We start from the raw sequence: 22510 nt of genomic DNA, 5'->3' as shown, positions 1-22510 counted from the left end.
TGGACTAATCTTTGAATTGCGTGTGAAGGATATTCAATCAACTAACGAACTTCTAGCACCTGAGACCCGGTTTTAATCAGGGATTCTATGGAATAAGCGACTGAAATCACGTGACCATGGTGACGAGATCACGATGATGTTTCATAGGTAACTCCTCACTGTGCCATGCTCCAAGTGTTTCTAGAATGCTGTTAGAATAAAAAAAAAATATTGCACGTGCTAAGGAAGCTAAATTACCTTTTTGAAATGGGAGGGTTTTCAATGAAATATTTTTTGTGTAAAAATTGAAGCATCCTATGTATAAAAGAATATTTGAATATTAACTGCACATCATATATAAAATCGATTCGTGATAATAATAATAATAATAATAATAATAATAATAATAATAATAATAATAATAATAATAATAATAATAATAACTTTATTATTTTATACACGGTAAAAACATGTTCACTACAATATTGATCTTCCACATGTCCGTGTGGATATTAAAATATTATTAAAATTAAATACAATATTTCACTAAAAGATGAAATATGATAAAAGTAACCTCATAAAATTCATCCTCATAAAATCGCACTCACACTCCCACATACAAGCTACTACCGACTCACCCCCTCACTATGTAACAAACATACACTCCACTCACCCCTTGCTCACACCACACACCCACCAAACTCACCATGCATAATGTCATATCATTTCACCCACTAAACACACATCATCCATACATCGTCTCACAATAAAGCGTTATTATAGGATTTATATACAAGTTATATTTGAATTATTAAAAACACATCATCAAGACCACTATTGCACAAATACAGAAATTAAAAAAAAAGTAACCCTGCGTTGGTCCTCATACAATCACACTCCTACATGTAAGCTATAAGCTGTATCAAAATGATTGGTACCCGTTACTTTCCATTGATAATAGAGAGGTTGCGATTTCCAAACGTAGACATCGGACGTACGTTGATCTATTCAAAACCACTCTCCTGTATCGAAGCGAGGTCACGTATTTAGCTATTTTTGAAGATATTCCACGTGCGAAATCGACGTAGATACATCGTTGAAAATGCACAAAATTTGTCCATTTCACAATATGTTAAAGACAGTCAAGGATAATGAACATACGAAGGAAAGTCTAATTATTATTATGATCCTTTTGTTTGTAACAAATCATTATAATAAAGGTACAGCGATGTGTTAAAATGGACTAAATTTAAACGCAATATTCATACGCAGAGATTGTCTATTGAAATGTGTGTGATACTTTGCGTATAAAAAATTACCTTGCGATTTGACATTTTGGACTCAACGTAGCATTAAAACGTACGTTCCACCATGGTTCCACGTTGAAATAGGCTGATTTTACCTCGAGTCTAGGTAAAGGAAACGTAGAGAACGAGTGTTTCTCTACGAATGTTATAGTCAAAATATCATGTGTTTTTTGTACAGCTGAGGGGTGGTGCAATAACTTTGTGTATCCCTGAGGTGGTGAAGTATTATAGGGGTAGGGGGGTCAAAGATTGGTTGGCAGGTCAAAGGGGGTGCAAGCATTTTTTGCAGGTCGAAAGTTGGGTGGGGGGAGGGCAAGGAAAGTTTGACTCAGATATTTTAGGAACATTAGGAACTCGTTCAAATATGCACAATTCCTGATCGGTTATTTATTTATTTATTTATTTATTTATTTATTTATTTATTTATTTACACACAAATTCAAAGTATAGACCTCTGGCAAGGCAACGGTTCACTCGCACCTATAAGATTAGTATTTTTGAAAAGAGCTGTATTGTATTCAATCTATGTTTGCAGACATACACAGGTGATTAGTGCAATCTGCTTGTGTTGGCATGGTTGGGCGATCTATTCAAACATTGTATTCATCTATTGCGATTATTACGTCACTTCTTAACTTATAGAGGCCCTGCATTCTTTTATTGATTGGCTCCAAACAAAGGATTTGAACCGGTGTCCTTCACCGTAGTTATGGCGGAGTACAGTTCAACAAAAGCATGATTGCAATCTACCACGACATTTCGGCTCACACACATAAGAAATGCACTACGATAAAATAGGTTGATGAAAACAGTGCAACAGAGCATTAATGCCCAAAATTGAAAAGCTGTATAATTTATAAACAATATACACTACACATAAAAAATACTACTACAAGGGATTTTCAACATATAAGAATCCAAACAATCAAGTACCAACATGCACAGTTTTGTCCTTATATCACTTTTGGGTTTATAACAAAATGTTTTCAAGCCTCTATCGTGATTGGCAGCTGCATAAGACATCTCTTTGACAGCTGATAATGCCCATCTATTCACCAAGTGGCTATTAACTGATGAGTACTGTCATTATGCTAATATAAAATCATTGTTTATCAACAAAGGCGAGGGACTCGTCTGTCGATATGCTCAAACAAACCGCTCACTGTTCAATGGCTTTCTTGTACTATATGAAATATGGTGGGCGATTTGAAATGCACGTGTCCTGAGCAAACTACGATGCGTACGCACACTGCAGGGCAAAGAACAATGGAAATTGTCATAATTCGCGCGCATACTGCCGGGCAATGACGTCACATGTCAAGTGGTCTATACCCGATCAATGTTGGAGTTGCCTATAGCCTATATGTTTAAAATTCAATATGGCTACCGAACTGTCATGTGGTCCAGTGGATTAGTGCGCTGGACTTCTGTATTCTGTATGTAGCAGCGGCGTGGGTTCGAGGCCCACCTGTGCCGAACTGAAATTCCATTTTTTTTAAAATTTAATATTAGGGAAATGAGACTGGGCGAATTTATGTATGACGTAGAGAGGATTAAGATCCCTTTATTGATCCCTGACCCCACCGACTACCCCGGGCTGAGGACATAGCGCCACAACACGAACGTTGGTAAAGTATGTGGCCTCACTGCAATACATAGCTACGTAAAAACGTACGTGTTAACGTACGTAAAAACGTACGTCCTACGTCTACGTTTGGAAAATCGCAATCTCTCTAATAGATGAGTCTGACACACATAACTTCAACACATGATCCACATAATTTATAGATAATTGTTTAAGAGCCAGTCTCCCTTATTATGTACCCAAAGCAGGGGGGTTGTGATACAAAAAAAATAGAATTTTCTCTAAAAAATAATTTTGGTACATATTAACACCAACAACACTCATGTAAAATATGAGCGTGCACAGCGCCCTCGTTCGCTTAGGTCAAGCTTTGTGCCAAAGTGACGCATATTTCCCTATGTGCAGCACAAAACTGGAACTTTGACCCGCAATAAAAATGTTCGCCAACATGATCCCATCTTATTTTTTGGATGATTGGCTAAAGGAGCTCATGTATAACTGATTGTAAGTTTAAAAAAGTGGGATCATGTGGGCGCACTAATTCAATAGAGGTCAAAGTTCATATTTTGTGCCGAAATGGCATTATTTTGCCTATATGCAGCACAAAAGTGAAACTTTGACCGGCAATAAAAATGTGCGCCAACAAGATCCCATCTTACATTTTGGATGATTGGATAAAGGGGCTTATGTATAACTGATAACATGTAAAAAAAAGTGGGATCATGTGGGCGCACTAATTCAATAGAGGTCAAAGTTCATACTTTCTGCTGAATTTTAATTTTGCCTACGTGCAGCACAAAAAGGGGCACTTTGACCGGCAATAAAAATGTGCTCCAACAAGATCCCATCGTACATTTTGGATGTTTAGCTAGAGGGGCTTATGTATAACTAAAAGCAAGTAAAATAAAAGTGGGATCATGTGGGCGCACTAATTCAATAGATGTCAAAGTTCATACTCTGCTGAATTGACATATTTTGCCCATGTGCAGCACAAAAGTGGAAGTATGACCAGCAATAAAAATGAGCGCCAACAAGATCCCATCTTACTTTTTGGATGATTAGCTAGAGGGTCTTATGTATAACTGATAGCAAGTTAAGAAAAAAGTGGGATCATATGAAGGCACTAATTCAATAGAGGTCAAAGTTCATACTGTGCTGAATTGACATTATTTTGCCCATGTGCAGCACAAAAGTGGAAGTTTAAACAGCAATAAAAATGCGCGCCAACAAGATCCCATCTTACTTTTTAGATGATTAGCTAGAGGGGCTTATGTATAGCTGATAACAAGTAAAAAAAAAGTGGGATCATGTGGGCGCACTAAATCAATAACGGTCAAAGTTCATACTTTGTGCCGAATTCATATTTTGCCCATATGCAGCACAAAGTATGAACTTTGACCTCTATTGGATTAGTGCGCCCACTTTTTTTTACTTGTTATCAGTTATATATGAGCCCTTCTAGCTAATCATCCAAAAAGTAAGATGGGATCTTGTTGGCGCACATTTTTATTGCCGGTCAAAGTTCCACTTTTGTGCTGTACATAGGCAAAATAATGGCAATTTGGCACAAAGTATGAACTTTGACCTCTATTGAATAAGTGCGCCCACATGATCCCACTTTTTTTACACTTGCAATCAGTTATACATAAGCTCCTTTAGCCAGTCATCCAAAAAATAAGATGGGATCATGTTGGCGCACATTTTTATTGCGGGTCAAAGTTCCACTTTTGTGCTGCACATAGGAAATATGTGTCACTTTGGCACAAAGCTTGACCTTTGACCTCTTTTACATTCGTGCGCCCACTTGATCCCAAGTAGCTGTTACTTTTTTTTTGTCTACCAGTTGCTAAGTCCATTTCCAAAAAATCAGAAAAATATGAAGATCAAGAGATCCCAAGCTAATTATTTCAGTACTTGCAGAGAATTACCTCTTCTTTGATGAAATGCTATTCGGAGAGTCAGGTGACGTTGGCGCGCAATAATACAGGCATGTAAAAATGTGCGAAAATGGGAATTTTTGACCTTTGACCTCTCTTAACTACGTGCGCCATCGAAATCCCAAAAACTTTTTGCTGAAAAATGAAACTTACCATTGAGGTCTTTAATTTCAAACTTGTTCGGACTTGGGATCTTGATGGCGCAGACCGTTATGATGCTTTGAAGTTTGCACGAGGGCGCTTTTCATCAAAAAGTTGGATTTGCTGATTTTGTGCGCCATCAAGATCCCAACCTTTTTTCTTGGTTTTTGTAATGTAACCATTTGGTACTTAGTTTGACCATAAATAGTTTAAAGCCTAGTCATAATTGGCAATTGAAATGAGCATTTCAAGTTATCAACAAATCAGATATGCTGTTAAATAACAGTAGTGTCCGGAGGGTTAAGTCAGGTCTTGCGTAAGCTGCAACCACAGACTGCTACAGACGAACATCCTACAAAGCCAAAGTCTCAGTATCACACGATTATGAGGGCCGATTGCACCATGAAGTGCGACAGACGAAACTGCTACGCACATACCTTTACGGTCTGTCGCGTAAATTGGAAGACACGGAACACTCTATCGTATATACGCGAAGGCACGCAACGCTGTCGTGATTGTTAGACACACACGATCGAACGATCGGCCCTCATGAATATGCGAGAATTCACAGCATACAAAGCACTGGGACTTTGACTGTTGAAGGATGGTCTGTAGTAGTCTGTGGTTGCAAAGCACAAATTATACCCGCATGCGAAGCATGAACGGGTATATGTGACCCGGCAGCACAAATGAGCCGTAAATTCCTAAATTGTATTCCGAGTTACGATGTAAAATGTGTACGAAGGTCATATTCATCGGTAACTTAAGCTGGCCCGACATCCGTCTCATTTCGATAGTCAAAAACTAATCAATAATCCTATTGTTGAAGTGGATAATAAGCTTCTACCTTAGATGGTTATAGAACTTTTAATAGCTCTGGTCTTTGTTTGCTTATATTGCTAAATCCTGTTCAAGTGGTGGGTTACCAGGCATTGTATTTTGTACAGGTATGCATAACCAACAATTAACAATGAGAGAACTTTCTTAACCCTAACCTCGTTGACTTGGGGATGATTTGAAATGACCGCCAATTATGACTGTTTGATATTTATTGCCAACAATGTGGAAAAAGAGACACATGTAAAAACGTAAAAGCTATAATTTTGTTGAAGGAGCAAAGTTTAACAAACCATAACCCCGCTTCTGGATATCGTTTGAAGTCAAATGATATACCATTTTAAAGTTTATGATGTTTATTTTTTAAACACGAAATAAAACAAAATTGACCGGGGGAGGAATTTACGGCTCATTCGCCGTGGACGGTCACATATTGCCATCCTGTGGTTTCTTCTCCATCTTTTCCTCCTCCTCCTCCATCAAACACAACATTCTGTCAAGGCTAGCGCTAAAACTACAAGGGCCACAGGGCCCATATGTGGTACACTTATGGGCCGTACCCCGTAGATTTATCCTTTGCCCATCTTGGCCCCAGAGGTCAAGGTCACGGGCCCCAGGGGCCCAAATGTAAAAAATACAAAGTATGCCGTTTCTCATCAAATGAAGCAGCCTCAGGGCCCTGAGTTGGTACACTGATAGCCCCAGGGGTACTCTATATACAAGTATACATGAGCCCCATATGTGATATATTATGGGCCCCAGGGCCCCAAATGTTAAAATAAGGGGCAACAGATTGACAGGGCTAGCGCTAAAACTACAAGGGCCCCAGGGGCCCAAATGTAAAAATACAAAGTATGCCGTTTTTCATCAAATGAAGCAGCCTCAGGGCCCTGAGTTGGTACACTGATAGCCCCAGGGGTACTCTATATATACAAGTATACATGAGGCCCATATGTGATATATTATGGGCCCCAGGGCCCCAAATGTTAAAATAAGGGGCAACAGATTGACAGGGCTAGCGCTAAAACTACAAGGGCCCCAGGGCCCTTATGTGGTACACTTATGGGCCCTACCCCATAGATTTATCCTTTGCACATCTTGGCTCCAGAGGTCAAAGGTCATGGGCCCCAGGGGCCCAAATGTAAAATTACAAAGCATGCTGTTTCTCATTAAATGAAGCAGCCTCAGGCCCTGAGTTGGTACACTGATAGATCCAGGAGTACTCTATATATACAAGTATACATAAGTCCCACATGTCATATATTATTATGTTAAAATAAGGGGCAACAGATTGACAAGGCTAGCTATAAAACTACAAGGGCACTAGAGCTCATATGTGGCACATATATGGACCCTAAGTTGTAAATTGCCTTTTGCCCATTTTGGCCCCAGATGTTTAAGGCTAGGGGCCCCAGAGGCCCAAATGTTAAAACAAAGGGCCGGTCGTTTCTCAGCAAATAAAGGAGCTACAGGGTTTAGATTTGGTACACTAATAGGTCTTCAGCATTATATTGTTATATGTATATATAACCCCATATGTCACACCATTGGCCCCAGGGCCCAAAACGCTTAAACATAGGGCCAGCTGTTACTCAGTAAATAAAGCAGCTACAGTGCCCAGCTTGAGTCTACTGATAGCACTTGAGAATTATACTTAAAGGCCCATATAAAATTAACAGATGTGGAAATAGGAGTATAAACTGACCAGTAGATACCACTTGTAGTCCTACTAATTCATGGCATATTGGCTGGCCTAGGGGAAAGTTAGCCCATATTAGCAAGACTATCCTTGCCTTCAAGGTGAAACAAACCTACTCATGTTACCCTCTGGCCATGGGCTGGCCCGGTGTCAGATCTTACCAAGGGAAAAATGACATTCCAATATATGCCTTTAAACATATGTGACCATCCAGCACAACTGAGCCCTGAAGTCGCCAATCATCATTTTTGAGATATTCAACCAAAATATTCTGCTTGAAATTAGCTTTAAAATGATGTATATCATGTCTATAGTACTTGACATTTAAGTAGTGAAAAATCAATAAAACAGTCAAGAAATCCTTTGTTCCCTATTGTTTATTGTTAAGTTCAATGGAGCATATCTCAATAGTGGCACTGGCGACATCCGGGCTCAGTTGTGGTGGATGGTCACATATGTACATGAGCCGTATAAGTTAAAAATTATGGGCCCCAGGGCCCCAAATGTTAAAAAAGGTCCGTCCGTTTATCATCAAATAAAGCAGCTTCAGGGCTCAGAGTTTGTACACAGATTGCACCTGAGAATTATATTGTTAATAACACCCATCCCATCCCACCCCATACACGTAGGACTAAACAGATTCACAGACAATAGCGTAATTATAATATAGATAACATAAACGTTAAGGCTGTTCCAGTTAAATTACATACCCATTGGCTGTTCTATTTAATTTACATACTCCCTCTGGAATGGCCACAAAATAGGCTGTTCCATTTAATTTACATACTCCTCTGAAATGGCTCTTCCATTTAATTTACATACTCCCTCTGGAATAGCTTTCCCCTAATCAAATTGCATATTGTGAATTTCAATAGCGTATTATAATAATTATAGATGATGATTGGAAATACTATGTGTGAAGCGTTAAGACTGTTCCATTTAAATTACATACCTTTGGCTGTTCCATTTAATTTACATAATCTCTCTGAAATGGTCCCAAAATAGCTGTTCCATTTAATTTACATACTCCCTCTGAAATGGCTGTTTCATTTAGTTTACATACTCCCTCTGGAATAGCTTTCCCCTAATCAAATTGCGTATTGTGAATTTCAATCCATCAAATTCCATAGCTTCACTGTGAATTAGAGAGACTGACAACAGCAACCTAAGTCCTCAGCAAATAAGGACTGTAAGTTTGTGTACACCGATAACATGCGGGTATAGCCGTATTTGTGTACAAATAGCCTTCTAGTTTATTTCTCTATCTCTTGCAAACGTAGCTCATAAGATGACGTCATTTCCCAAACAGTGACTTTTCAAACTATTTCATATTTCAACTCCTTCGGCAAATCTTTAATGTTAAAAAAATACATTTACACACCACGATATTACATAATTATACATTCCCAACTATCGTCATTTCGAAAACGTTACTTGAACTGTCCTGTGAATTGACATACATAATTAAATACCACTAATTAGAGCTGAGCAGTGCTTGAAAACAAAAACAAACTAGAGTCAACAGACGCTGAATACAAGCCGCAATTTGACCCCTATAACTTGACCCCTGGGTTACGGATGGGGTCAACTGCTCTTGCATTGTGCTTAGGATGTCATAAGAAATATTCCTGGTGAATTTCAGCTTAATCGGAACTTATACATGGATTTTGATTTTTGAAAATTTTTGATTGACCTTTTGACCCCCTTAATGACCTTTGATCTCAATTAAAAAAAAAACTTGTGTACACCGACAAAATGTTGTTCCAATTTTAATTAAAAAATTCTAACATGTTTAGTTCTTGAGATAAAAATTCTTAAAGTTATTCAGCTAAAAACAGGAAGTGACCCCTTAATGACCTTTGACCCCCAAAATAAAAATACCATGCATACATCAGGGAACACTGATTCATGTGTGATGATTATATTATTCTGGTCTATTTATCTTTTGAGATAAAAATTTTTTGAACATTTTTGATAATTTTGGTTTTTGACCGGAAGTAACCCCTTAATGACATTTGACCCCAAAACTGTAGACATCCTAAAGACCCTGGCTAATAGCAATGCATGTGTGTTAATGGCGACTCTCTGCTATGTAATTTGTACAGACAGTGATTTTTTGAATATTTTTTACAAATTTTTCAGATTTTGACCGGAAATGACCCCTTAATGACCTTTGACCTCAATTCGTTTTAGGAAGTTTTAAGCACTGCCACATGTTGATTCATATGCATGAGTCACATGATCATTGCATGTAATTTGTGGAAGGAGTAGCATTTTTTGTGAAATCAACATTTTTGACCATAAGGTCAAGGTCAAAGGTCACAGTCAGGTCAAAGTCAAATGTAAGGTTTGGCCTAGTCCAGTGGTCATTTGGCTCAAGTATGGTTGAAATCTGTCGAAGCATAAGAGAGCTAGGGCGAAACGTGGCTTGTCACGCAAAATGTCACGAGGTTGCCAGAGGAAAGAAAGAAAGAAGAAGAACTAGACTTAGCTGTGGTCTAAGACCACGAACACAGCCGTGTTGTACCCCCAATGACCTTTGACCCCAAAATATATGAAAACCCCATAGACATTGGCTAATGTCAATGCATGGGTGCACGTGGCATCACTTTGCTATGTTATTTGTGGCAGAAGGGGCATTTTGAAGGTTTTTCGTTTCAGGCCGGAAGTGACCCCTTAATGACCTTTGACCCGAAATAAAAAAATACCACATATGAATTGGGTAACCACAATTCATGTGTGAACATACCGTTACTGTCCTATGTTTTTCTTAGCAAATAAAAAAATTTGAAGTTTTTTCGTTTTATACCGGAAGTGACCCCTTAATGACCTTTGACCCCAAATCTGTGAGGACCCCATAGACACAAGATAATAACAATGCATGTGTGCAAGTGGTGTCACTGTCCTACGTAATCTGTGAGAGAAGAAGCATTTTGAGTTGAAATCACGTTTTTGACCCCTATGACCCCTGCGTGACCTTTGACCCCACGAGTTTCATATGACATGTAGGGGCATGGTCAATGATGGTTGTGACCAAGTTAGGGTAAAATCGGTGTAAGCATGTAAGTGCTAGAGCAAATGTAGTGGTCGGCAGAAAGAAGAAGAACGAGATCTGATTGGTTGCGGTCACCTGCGACCGCGAGCACAGCCACCAGGCGGTTTTGTTGATAACCGGAAGTGATCCCTTAATAACCTTTGACCCTGCAAAATATTACATACTGCTCAGGATGTCATAAGGAATATTCCTGGTGAATTCCAGCTTAATCGGAATTTATAAATGGATTTTGATTTTTTTAAATTTATGATTGACCTTTTGACCCCTTAATGACGTTTGACCTCAATGAAAAAAAAAAACACCTTATATACACCGACAAAATGCATTGTTCCAATTTTAATTAAAAATTCTACTTTGTTTAGTTGTCGAGATAAAAATTCTTAAAGTTATTTAGCTAAAAACAGGAAGTGAACCCTTAATGACCTTTGACCCCCAAAATAAAAATACCGTGCATACATCAGGTAATACCAATTCATGTATGATGGTTATATTGCTCTGGTCTGTTTACATTTTGAGATAAATGTTTTTTTTAAATTTTTGATAATTTTGGTTTTTGACCGGAAGTAACCCCTTAATGACCGTTGACCCCAAAACTGTAGGCATCCTAAAGACCCTAGCTAGTAGCGATGCATGTGTGCTAATGGCGACTCTCTGCTAGGTAATTTGTAAAGACAGTGATTTTTTGAATATTTTTTACAAATTTTTCATACTTTTACCGGAAGTGACCCCTTAATGACCTTTGATCCCAATTCTGTGAAGGACTTTTAGACACTGGTAATAGGCGATGCATGTGTGCAAGTGACGTCATGGTGCTATGTAAAATGTGGAAGAAGAAGCATTTTTAGTGAAAATCACGTTTTTGGCCACTGACCGGAAGTGAATAACCTTTGACCGGAAATGATCATGTGACAGTTGTGGCACCACTCTATGGTCCTAGTGACCAACTTTGATCAACATGGCTGAAAGCATGTGGCTACGATGGCTGATTAACATGATGTTGACAGAAGAAGAAAGAAGAAAGAAGAACGCGGTAAAAAGAATGCACAGCGCCGATGGCGGCTGTGCAACTAGACTTAGCTGTGGTCTAAGACCACGAACACAGCCGTGTTGTAACCCCCAATGACCTTTGACCCCAAAATATATGAAAACCCCATAGACATTGGCTAATGTCAATGCATGGGTGCATGTGGCATCACTTTGCTATGTTATTTGTGGCAGAAGGGGCATTTTGAAGGTTTTTCGTCTCAGGCCGGAAGTGACCCTTAATGACCTTTGACCCGAAATTAAAAAATACCACATATGAATTGGGTAACCACAATTCATGTGTGAACATACCGTTACTGTCCTATGTTTTTCTTAGCAAATAAGACATTTTGAAGGTTTTTCGTTTTATACCGGAAGTGACCCCTTAATGACCTTTGACCCCAAATCTGTGAGGACCCCATAGACACTGGGTAATAACAATGCATGTTTGCAAGTGGTGTCACTGTCCTACGTAATTTGTGGGAGAAGAAGCATTTTAAAGGTATTTCGTTTTATACCGGAAGTGGCCCCTTAATGACCTTTGACCCTATATAAAAAAAAACACATATACACAGGGTAACTACAATTTATGTGTGAACATACCGTTACTGTTCTATGTTTTTCTTAGCAAATAAGAAATTTTGAAGGTTTTTCGTTTTATACCGGAAGTGACCCCTTGACCTTTGACCCCAAATCTGTGAGGACCCCATAGACACTGGGTAATAACAATGCATGTGTGCAAGTGGTGTCACTGTCCTACGTAATTTGTGGGAGAAGAAGCATTTTAAAGGTATTTCGTTTTATACCGGAAGTGGCCCTTAATGACCTTTGACCCTAAATAAAAAAATACCACATATACACAGGGTAACTACAATTTATGTGTGAACATACCGTTACTGTCCTATGTTTTTCTTAGCAAATAAGAAATTTTGAAGGTTTTTCGTTTTATACCGGAAGTGACCCCTTAATGACCTTTTGACCCCAAATCTGTGAGGACCCCATAGACACTGGGTAATAACAATGCATGTGTGCAAGTGGTGTCACTGTCCTACGTAATTTGTGGGAGAAGAAGCATTTTAAAGGTATTTCTGTTTTATACCGGAAGTGGTCCCTTAATGACCTTTGACCCTAAATAAAAAAATACCACATATACACAGGGTAACTATAATTTATGTGTGAACATACCGTTACTGTCCTATGTTTTTCTTAGCAAATAAAAAAATTTGATGGTTTTTCGTTTTATACCGGAAGTGACTCTTAATGACCTTTGACCCCAAATCTGTGAGGACCCCATAGACACTGGATAATAACAATGCATGTGTGCAAGTGGTGTCACTGTCCTACGTAATCTGTGAGAGAAGAAGCATTTTGAGTTGAAATCACGTTTTTGACCCCTATGACCCCTGCTTGACCTTTGACCCCACGAGTTTCATACGACATGTAGGGGCATGGTCAATGATGGTTGTGACCAAGTTGGGTCAAAATCGGTACAAGCATGTAAGTGCTAGAGCAAATGTAGTGGTCGGCAGAAAGAAAGAAGAAAGAAAGAAAGAAGAACTAGACTTAGCTGTGGTCTAAGACCACGAACACAGCCGTGTTTTACGCCTTAATGACCTTTGACCTCAAAATATATAAACGCCCATAGACATTGGCTAATGTCAATGTATGGGTCCAAGTGGCACCACTTTGCTATGTTATTTGTGGCAGAAAGGGGCATTTTGAAGGTTTTTCGTCTCAGACCGGAAGTGACCCCTTAATGACCTTTGAAAAAAAAAAAAAAAATACCACATGTACAATAGGTAAACACAATTCACGTGTGAATATACCATCACCCTCCAATGTTTTTCTTAGCAAATAAAAAATTTTGAAGGTTTTTCGTTTTATACCGGAAGTGACCCTTAATGACCTTTGATTCCAAATTTGTGAGGACCCCATAGACACTGGGTAATAACAATGCATGTGTGCAAGTGGCGTCACTGTCATACGTAATTTGTGGGAGAAGAAGCATTTTAAAGGTATTTCGTTTTATACCGGAAGTAGCCCCTTAATGACATTTGACCCTAAATAAAAAAATACCACATATGCACAGAGTAACTACAATTTATTTGTGAACATACCGTTACTGTCCTATGTTTTTCTTAGCAAATAAAATTTTTGAAGGTTTTTCGTTTTATACCGGAAGTGACCCCTTAATGACCTTTGACCCCAAATCTGTGAGGACCCCATAGACACTGGATAATAACAATGCATGTGTGCAAGTGGTGTCACTCTCCTACGTAATCTGTGAGAGAAGAAGCATTTTGAGTTGAAATCACGTTTTTGACCCCTATGACCCCTGCTTGACCTTTGACCCCACGAATTTCATATGACATGTAGGGGCATGGTCAATGATGGTTGTGACCAAGTTAGGTCAAAATCGGTACAAGCATGTAAGTGCTAGAGCAAATGTAGTGGTCGGCAGAAAGAAGAAAGAAGAAGAAAGAACCTGTAAGAAAAAAGACACAGCCGTGACTAACGTCACGGCTGTGTAAAGAACCTGTAAGAAAAAAGACACAGCCGTGACTAACGTCACGGCTGTGTAACTAGTGGCAAATGGTGGTCATAGACCACAAACCTAGCTGGGCGTGTTGGTGTTGTGGAGGTATCTGACCTCTGCAAAATGTCCCAAAAATGTTCCCCTGGTCATGAGGTTTGTTGTCACCGAGTTTGAGGCCCGGTACTCCTTACAGATGTCCAGAAAATGCAATTTTAAGATTTGACCCCAGATGACCTTTGACCTGACCCCTGCAAAATGTTCCAAAATGTTCCCCTGGTCATCAAATTTGTTGTTACCGAGTTTGAGCCCTGTACCCCTTACACATGTCCAGAAAATACATTTCAAACATTTGACCTATGCATGACCTTTGACCTGACCCCTGCAAATGTTCCCCTGGTTATGAGATTTATTGTCACTGAGTTTGAGCCCCATACACCTTACAGATATCTAGAATATAAAATTATAAGATTTGACCTCTGCATGACCTTTGACCTGACCCCCGCAAAATGTTCCCCTGGTCATGAGATTTATTGTAACCGAGTTTGAGCCCCATACCCCTTACAGATGTCCAGATAATGCAATTGTAAGATTTTACCCCCTTAATGACCTTTGACCCTAATTCTGTGTACAAGTTATAGGCGTGTGGTATAGCCGATGCATATATGCAAATTACGTCATTGTGCTATTTAATATGTGGCAGAAGAAGCATTTTGAGTTAAATATTTGGTTAAATACCAGAAATGTCCCTTTAATGATCTTTGACCCCAATTCTGTTTAGACCCTATGGGCACTGGACATAGTCGATACATATGTGCAAATTACGTAATTGTAGGGTGTAACATGTAGGAGGAGAAGCATTTTGAAATTTATTGCCAGAAAGAAGAAGAAGAAAGATCGGATAGCAAAACAGTACCTAGCTCGGGGGGTTGAAAACCCCCCAGCTAGGTAATTAGAAGAAGACAGTACAAGCCGACGTTCGTCGTCGGCTTGTAAGAAAGAAGAATTGAGAAGAGACAGCACAAGCCGACGTTTGACGTCGGCTTGTAACAACAACAACAAAATCACTGAAAAATTACATGTTTTCTACCATTATTTTACATTCTTATTCAATGGGTGCGTCTTGTAAAGAATTCACGTAATTTGATTGGTTTTCTGGTGTATAATATCTCACAATAGTTGATAGTGATATTAGTCAGGGCGCGCGCCGCCACGCAACGGCGGCACGCTTGTTGCTCCTCAATGATCGCGCGATAATGCGTTCGCGTAATACACGTGCGAGAACTAAGAACGCGATTCGGCGGGTTAGATGTTCGTGATGGTTTCGTTCATTTAATACAACGGGGATGTCCTCACAAAAGTAACTTTATTTTTTTCTGAAAAAAGGCAGTTTTTCTCGCAAAAATTACATTAAAACTGAATAAGAATGAGAATAAAAGATAGGATTTTGTCTTTTGCCTATCCAATATCGTGTCATAATGGATGGGCTGGCCAATATTTTTATCGTAGTGGATACCGGCTGCGCCTCGCTTGCCTCACCCCACCCAGGTGCAATGGGAAGCTGTTAGGGGTAGTCACAGTCGTTGTACTGATGAACCCTGCGCCATTTGTAGGCAGCAAACGTGGTTCCGACATATTCTAATGACGGCGGAATAAATGTAAAGCGCTTTGAGGCTGTTTACGGCATAAAGCGCTATATAAATATCTACATTTTAAAAATTTAAATATCTAAATTTTTACTACTTTTTGGACCCAAAAAAGGAGGGCGCACTGTAAAATTATGGTATTTACACTTTACAGTGTCAGTGGTTTAAAACAAAAGCAAAAGTCTCCGGTCATCATATCATAATGTTAAATGTTTGGTCATTTGGGGATTCAACCTACTTAATTGATAAAAATATCTTTTCACTGTGAGAATGTGTGGGGTATGTGTAAGTCTTTGGGCTCCACCGCCGCCGGCATAACATTTGTATTACACATCCAAATGACAAGATGTTTTTGTATTTTAAAGAAGATTTAATTAGCTACAAAACGATAGCAACATTTTTGGAACAACGTCAGTATTTCTCAGCAAAAGTAAAATTGAATCAAGAAAACTTATTTTTCATGTAACGACGCCACCATCTTCAGAGGATTCATAATTTGCAACCGTCTACACTGTGACATAAGATCTTAGATATTCGGAGTGAAAAATTTATACCTACACATCTCTTTGCTGTAACAGCAAACACAAAAATGTCTGGTTATATAAAGGTAATGAAAACGTTATTGTAAAACATTTCGGGTAAAAATGTTTGAAAGATATTTTGTCAATACTTAAATAACATTTTGTTTAGAATGTTTTGCAAGTTTTCAAAGATGTTTTTGAATGTTATCGAAACGTTTTTATACCCTTTATATAACCTGACATTTAAACGTTTTTATACCCTTTATATAACCTGACATTTAAACGTTTTCTGTAAAATGTTTTGTGTTTGCTGGGATATAATCAAAAATATTATGTGAATGAAATGTGCCTTATGAGGGTAGTTTTAAACGCACTACCACTACATTTTAATGGCCTACACTTCAGAAGCTTATGAGTTCATCTTAGCGCAGTCATTGTCCTTAAAGTCAACCTTGGATACCTGTGTCTACATGTGTGAAAAGGTCTGATTGTATATACGAGAGTTGTAACAAGTCACCAAATATTTAGGTCAAATCAAGTCATTTGGCCTAATTTCAAGTCAAGTCAAGAAAGTCAAGTCAAGTCAAATAAAAAAGTCACGACTTGTTACAATACCTGATACTGATATAATACTGACTGGATTGTCCCGCCGATGGAATGCACTCTCGCCTCCCAGCTTCAAAAGGGAGGTTAACAGCTATCTAGGCGCAATGTCAAATACCGACGACGATGCCGGATCGTCAAGCGACCCGTCAAGCAGACACGTTTGAACAACACCCCAAAATACGGTATTATTCACACTTTCTAATGTATACCCATGATATCCACTCTTATGTATTTTTGATATTTCTTCACACGTCGGCGGATCGAGAACCATTCTGGCAAACCGTTCCATATAGGAGATAACGGTGAGCTCACTGCACCGCCAGTCACTTACACAATCAGGGTAAACTGTAAATGACAAAGATTACTGAATAATAATTATTCTTTACATCTAACTTAAAGTTTAACGGAAACATCGAAATGAAAGACCCCTAAAATTACAAAACATTTCTTTGCACAACTTGACATACATTTTGTTGATTTGAAAAATTCAAAAACCTGTGAGCAGATGAACCGTTTTGCTACCCTCCCAAAGTTGCCTCATTTCCAAAAACAATTTCTTTGATCAAAAATAATCACATTTTTCAAAAATTCAAAAAGTTGTGAATAGCAGAATCGTTTTGCTGTCCTCCCAAAGTTGTCCCATTTCCAAAAACAATTTCTTTGGTCAAAATAATCACATTTTCCAAAAATGATGCTTTCAGAGAAAGTTGCACTTTTCAACATCCCATATATTTAATGTACAAAACATTTAAAAAATCTTTGATGAGCGCGTAATCGGTCGGTCTTAAAAACTCGCGGATTAATATCAAAATATTTTATTTTGAGAATTTTCTTGTGACATCTTGCCAGAAGCATCACGAATTAGTAAATTCGTGTAATACACTGTGTCTACTTTCATTTTCACACAAAATAAAGACCAGACAGGTCAGCTAATAGTACTCTTAACGTGGGGCTACTTTTCGGCGTAGTGGTAAAAAGCGTAACATTTCCAGTCTATTACGAGCTGATCAAACTATAATATACATAAAATATTTACACTAATTTAAACTAGGTCCAGTCCATGAAGATGTATGACTGACGGCAAAGGCGTGATAGGTTTCTGAAATTTCGAGAGCATTTGGCATTTTACATCCCGTCGAGAGTGATTCACAGATGCATTGCAAACAATCAGCTGGTACTAAAGCATTTCCTGTTTAAGAATAATACATTGAAAGCCATTTATTATAACATTTTCATACAAAATAGATCAGTATTTCTTTGCCACAAAATGTTAGCTTTTACTGTCAGATATATCCCCTTTTAATTTCGAGCCGAACAACTAAGGCAAAACAAAGAAAATTGGAATTTACTACCAGCGCCGATGTCGCCAATACGTATCACTCCTTCGGTTGTGTTACGGTCGCGGTACGATCCTTTGTTGTGTAGATCACCGTCCCGCACGCCATGTACGTATGAACATCGCGTATGCGTTCAACTAATATTTCCATCGTAATAATAAAACGACGGTTCCTGCGTTTTATTCAAAATCACGGATTTTGACAAAACTACAGCACCCAGGGTATTGGTTTTTGCAGGTTATGTTGGTTTAATCAAGTACAATATAATTGTGTAAAAAAACTGAATTTTGAAAAATATTGAGGGCGTCCTCCTCAGTAAATGTTATAATATGGCTTTAAGAAAAAAACCATGTAATGATGTTATTATTTAGGATGCACCATTTGATTTTCAGAGGATATGGGATGGAGTTAATGTTGGGTGGAGTTTTTTTTTTGCCGCAATCGGCAGCAAATTTTAATGTATACCTTTATGCAGAGTTGGGTGGGGGAATTTGTTGCGAATTTTTCCCGTCTCACTAGTGGCGATTACCCCCCCCCCCCAACAAAACACTCCCATGCCCCTGGAACTCAAATGGTGCGCCCTTAAAAATGAATATGTCTGTTTTGTCTTGCTTGTTGTTCATATTAGTTAGTCGTCATCATTACAAAATGACCAGGACCAAGACGGAGAAGAGGGGTAATATTTTGATGTGCCAGTCTGCTCCCAAAGACTAATGATCATCTAAAATTCTGGGCGTATCATACACACCAAAAAATTGATGATGTGCTCCCCCTCCCCCAATCGACAGATCATCGCATGTGGAACTTAAACGGAAAGTTGAAGATAACACTGTGAAAAGAAAATGGAAAAGTTTGGGACCACGGACTTGCCTGTCAAAGACCTGCCGCGATATCGTTCATCAGTTTCTCAGATCGAGCATCAGTTTTATTTTAAAAACTCAAACAATTCGTTCCGTAACTATAGTAACAAGAAATATACAAACTGACGAAAAATATTGTTCTTTTGTTCGCAGAAGTTGTGGCGAATTTGGTGAAAATGTTCAGCTTCAAAACAAAAATGTTATGTAAGCTTCAATACCTATTCTATGCTATAGGAGTCTTGTTAACTTTGTGGCGGCACTACGATTTTTTCTATGGGCAATAGGGGTGGAGGGGCTAGGTTAATTTCTTATTTTGACTGAAGAAAAATATGGGGAGAGGGAGACTATAAGGAAAATGCCCCCCTCCCTTGTTGTTGATTCTTTCCGATTTGTCGCATACAAATATGGTGCAATGAATGAACTGTGTGAAAAACCATGAGAAATTTGGCCTTTTTAGACTCAAGAAGCCCCGCATAGTAACAGCTTACCTGTAAAGGTGTAGGGCGTTGTCTTGAAGTATAGTGAATTTAGTACCTTTTTGTGACAGAATAAGTTTACGGTTGTACATATGCCCGCGAAGCGCGCGAAAAATTGTGCCATATTGAAGCTAACTGATGAAATATGGTGCAAAAATGTGCACTTTGGGGGCTAAAATGGTCGGTCAGAAACCCACATACAGGCGTCAACATGGGGGGGGGGGATGATTGTATAGACCACCCCCCTGGCAAAATATTGGGGGATTCCCCGGGTCTACGCCTATGCTTAAAGGATGACTCCGGCAATCACAACATTATGCCTTATATGTTAGAAAATTAATTGTGAAGCATGAATCACGAGGTTTTATTTAAAACAAAGTCATATTGACCATAAAAACGAATTAAAACAGCCGTTTCTCAACACGCGATATTCAAAAGTCCCGGGGCCGAGATTGTCGAGTGCAATGACGTCCCAGTAATACAATGAAGGCTGACAACAATTGAGCACAAATAATCACGACGTCATTGCACTGGACATATTTCGGCGCGCGAATTTTGAATATCGCGTGTTGAAAGCCGGCTGTTTTTATTAATTTTTATGGTCAATATGAGTTTGTTTTAAATAAAACGATGTGATTCGTGCTTGATAATTATTTTTCTAACATATAAGGCATAATGTTGTGATTGCCGGAGTCATCCTTTAAACATGTTCGTAGTTTATGACGACAACGCCTCGTCATTCTTTCTCGTACTTAATTAAAGTTTAATTTACAATTTTTGAGGAAACAATTATTCATTCAAACTTCTTTTTAAAGGTTTACCTGTTGATGGTGTATTTGTGGTCATATCAGTTGTCACTAGATTGGTGGTCTTCGCCGCTGGTGATGTCAAATATAAAAGTAAAATAACTATGAAAGTATTCTATCAGCTCCGAAAAAATATGTCGTTTATTGATATCTTTCAGCCACTGCTCTGAAAAAGTCCTGGCTACTAGTGCGGCATAGTCTGGTGAACAATTCTAGGGGAGGGCCAAAAATTTTTGTCCAATATGGCCGCCATAGAGGTCATCGAACTTTATACAGGGAACATCTATAGGGCTCAAATTTGAAAACTTGCTCTGATTGTTATCAAAATGGTCTCAAATTGTTTCTCTCAGCATACCCTTCCATAGTAGGATAGGTTTTACTTATGTTGGATACGATGTCGCCAATACGTATCACTCCTTCGGTTGTGTTACGGTCGCGGTACGATCCTTTGTTGTGTAGATCACCGTCCCGCACGCCATGTACGTATGAACATCGCGTATGCGTTCAACTAATATTTCCATCGTAATAATAAAACGACGGTTCCTGCGTTTTATTCAAAATCACGGATTTTGACAAAACTACAGCACCCAGGGTATTGGTTTTGCAGGTTATGTTGGTTTAATCAAGTACAATATAATTGTGTAAAAAAAAAAAAAAAAAAAAAATATTGAGGGCGTCCTCCTCAGTAAATGTTATAATATGGCTTTAAGAAAAAAACCATGTAATGATGTTATTATTTAGGATGCACCATTTGATTTTCAGAGGATATGGGATGGAGTTAATGTTGGGTGGAGTTTTTTTTTTGCCGCAATCGGCAGCAAATTTTTAATGTATACCTTTATGCAGAGTTGGGTGGGGGAATTTGTTGCGAATTTTTCCTGTCTCACTAGTGGCGATTACCCCCCCAACAAAACACTCCCATGCCCCCTGGAACTCAAATGGTGCGCCCCTTAAAAATGAATATGTCTGTTTTGTCTTGCTTGTTGTTCATATTAGTTAGTCGTCATCATTACAAAATGACCAGGACCAAGACGGAGAAGAGGGGTAATATTTTGATGTGCCAGTCTGCTCCCAAAGACTAATGATCATCTAAAATTCTGGGCGTATCATACACACCAAAAAATTGATGATGTGCTCCCCCTCCCCCAATCGACAGATCATCGCATGTGGAACTTAAACGGAAAGTTGAAGATAACACTGTGAAAAGAAAATGGAAAAGTTTGGGACCACGGACTTGCCTGTCAAAGACCTGCCGCGATATCGTTCATCAGTTTCTCAGATCGAGCATCAGTTTTATTTTAAAAACTCAAACAATTCGTTCCGTAACTATAGTAACAAGAAATATACAAACTGACGAAAAATATTGTTCTTTTGTTCGCAGAAGTTGTGGCGAATTTGGTGAAAATGTTCAGCTTCAAAACAAAAATGTTATGTAAGCTTCAATACCTATTCTATGCTATAGGAGTCTTGTTAATTTTGTGGCGGCACTACGATTTTTTCTATGGGCAATAGGGGTGGAGGGGCTAGGTTAATTTCTTATTTTGACTGAAGAAAAATATGGGGAGAGGGAGACTATAAGGAAAATGCCCCCCTCCCTTGTTGTTGATTCTTTCCGATTTGTCGCATACAAATATGGTGCAATGAATGAACTGTGTGAAAAACCATGAGAAATTTGGCCTTTTTAGACTCAAGAAGCCCCGCATAGTAACAGCTTACCTGTAAAGGTGTAGGGCGTTGTCTTGAAGTATAGTGAATTTAGTACCTTTTGTGACAGAATAAGTTTACGGTTGTACATATGCCCGCGAAGCGCGCGAAAAATTGTGCCATATTGAAGCTAACTGATGAAATATGGTGCAAAAATGTGCACTTTGGGGGCTAAAATGGTCGGTCAGAAACCCACATACAGGCGTCAACATGGGGGGGGGGGATGATTGTATAGACCACCCCCCTGGCAAAATATTGGGGGATTCCCGGGTCTACGCCTATGCTTAAAGGATGACTCCGGCAATCACAACATTATGCCTTATATGTTAGAAAATTAATTGTGAAGCATGAATCACGAGGTTTTATTTAAAACAAAGTCATATTGACCATAAAAACGAATTAAAACAGCCGTTTCTCAACACGCGATATTCAAAAGTCCCGGGGCCGAGATTGTCGAG

The 22510-nt window shown here is 38.8% G+C and overlaps 1 protein-coding gene across 1 annotated transcript in view; it reads right to left on the bottom strand.

The window, feature by feature from the left end:
• Positions 1-17906: 17906 nt before the first annotated feature.
• LOC140140810 (uncharacterized) overlaps positions 17907-22510 on the bottom strand; it is a 30248-nt gene continuing 25644 nt past the window's right edge. Inside the window, exon 5 of the mRNA XM_072162569.1 lies at positions 17907-18058. Coding sequence (XP_072018670.1) covers positions 17907-18058 — 152 coding nt within the window. The remainder of the gene's footprint in view (positions 18059-22510) is intronic.

Source organism: Amphiura filiformis, chromosome 2, assembly GCF_039555335.1.
Source record: "Amphiura filiformis chromosome 2, Afil_fr2py, whole genome shotgun sequence".
Taxonomy (NCBI): Eukaryota; Metazoa; Echinodermata; class Ophiuroidea; order Amphilepidida; family Amphiuridae; genus Amphiura; species Amphiura filiformis.
This window is presented reverse-complemented; position numbering and strand designations above follow the sequence as displayed.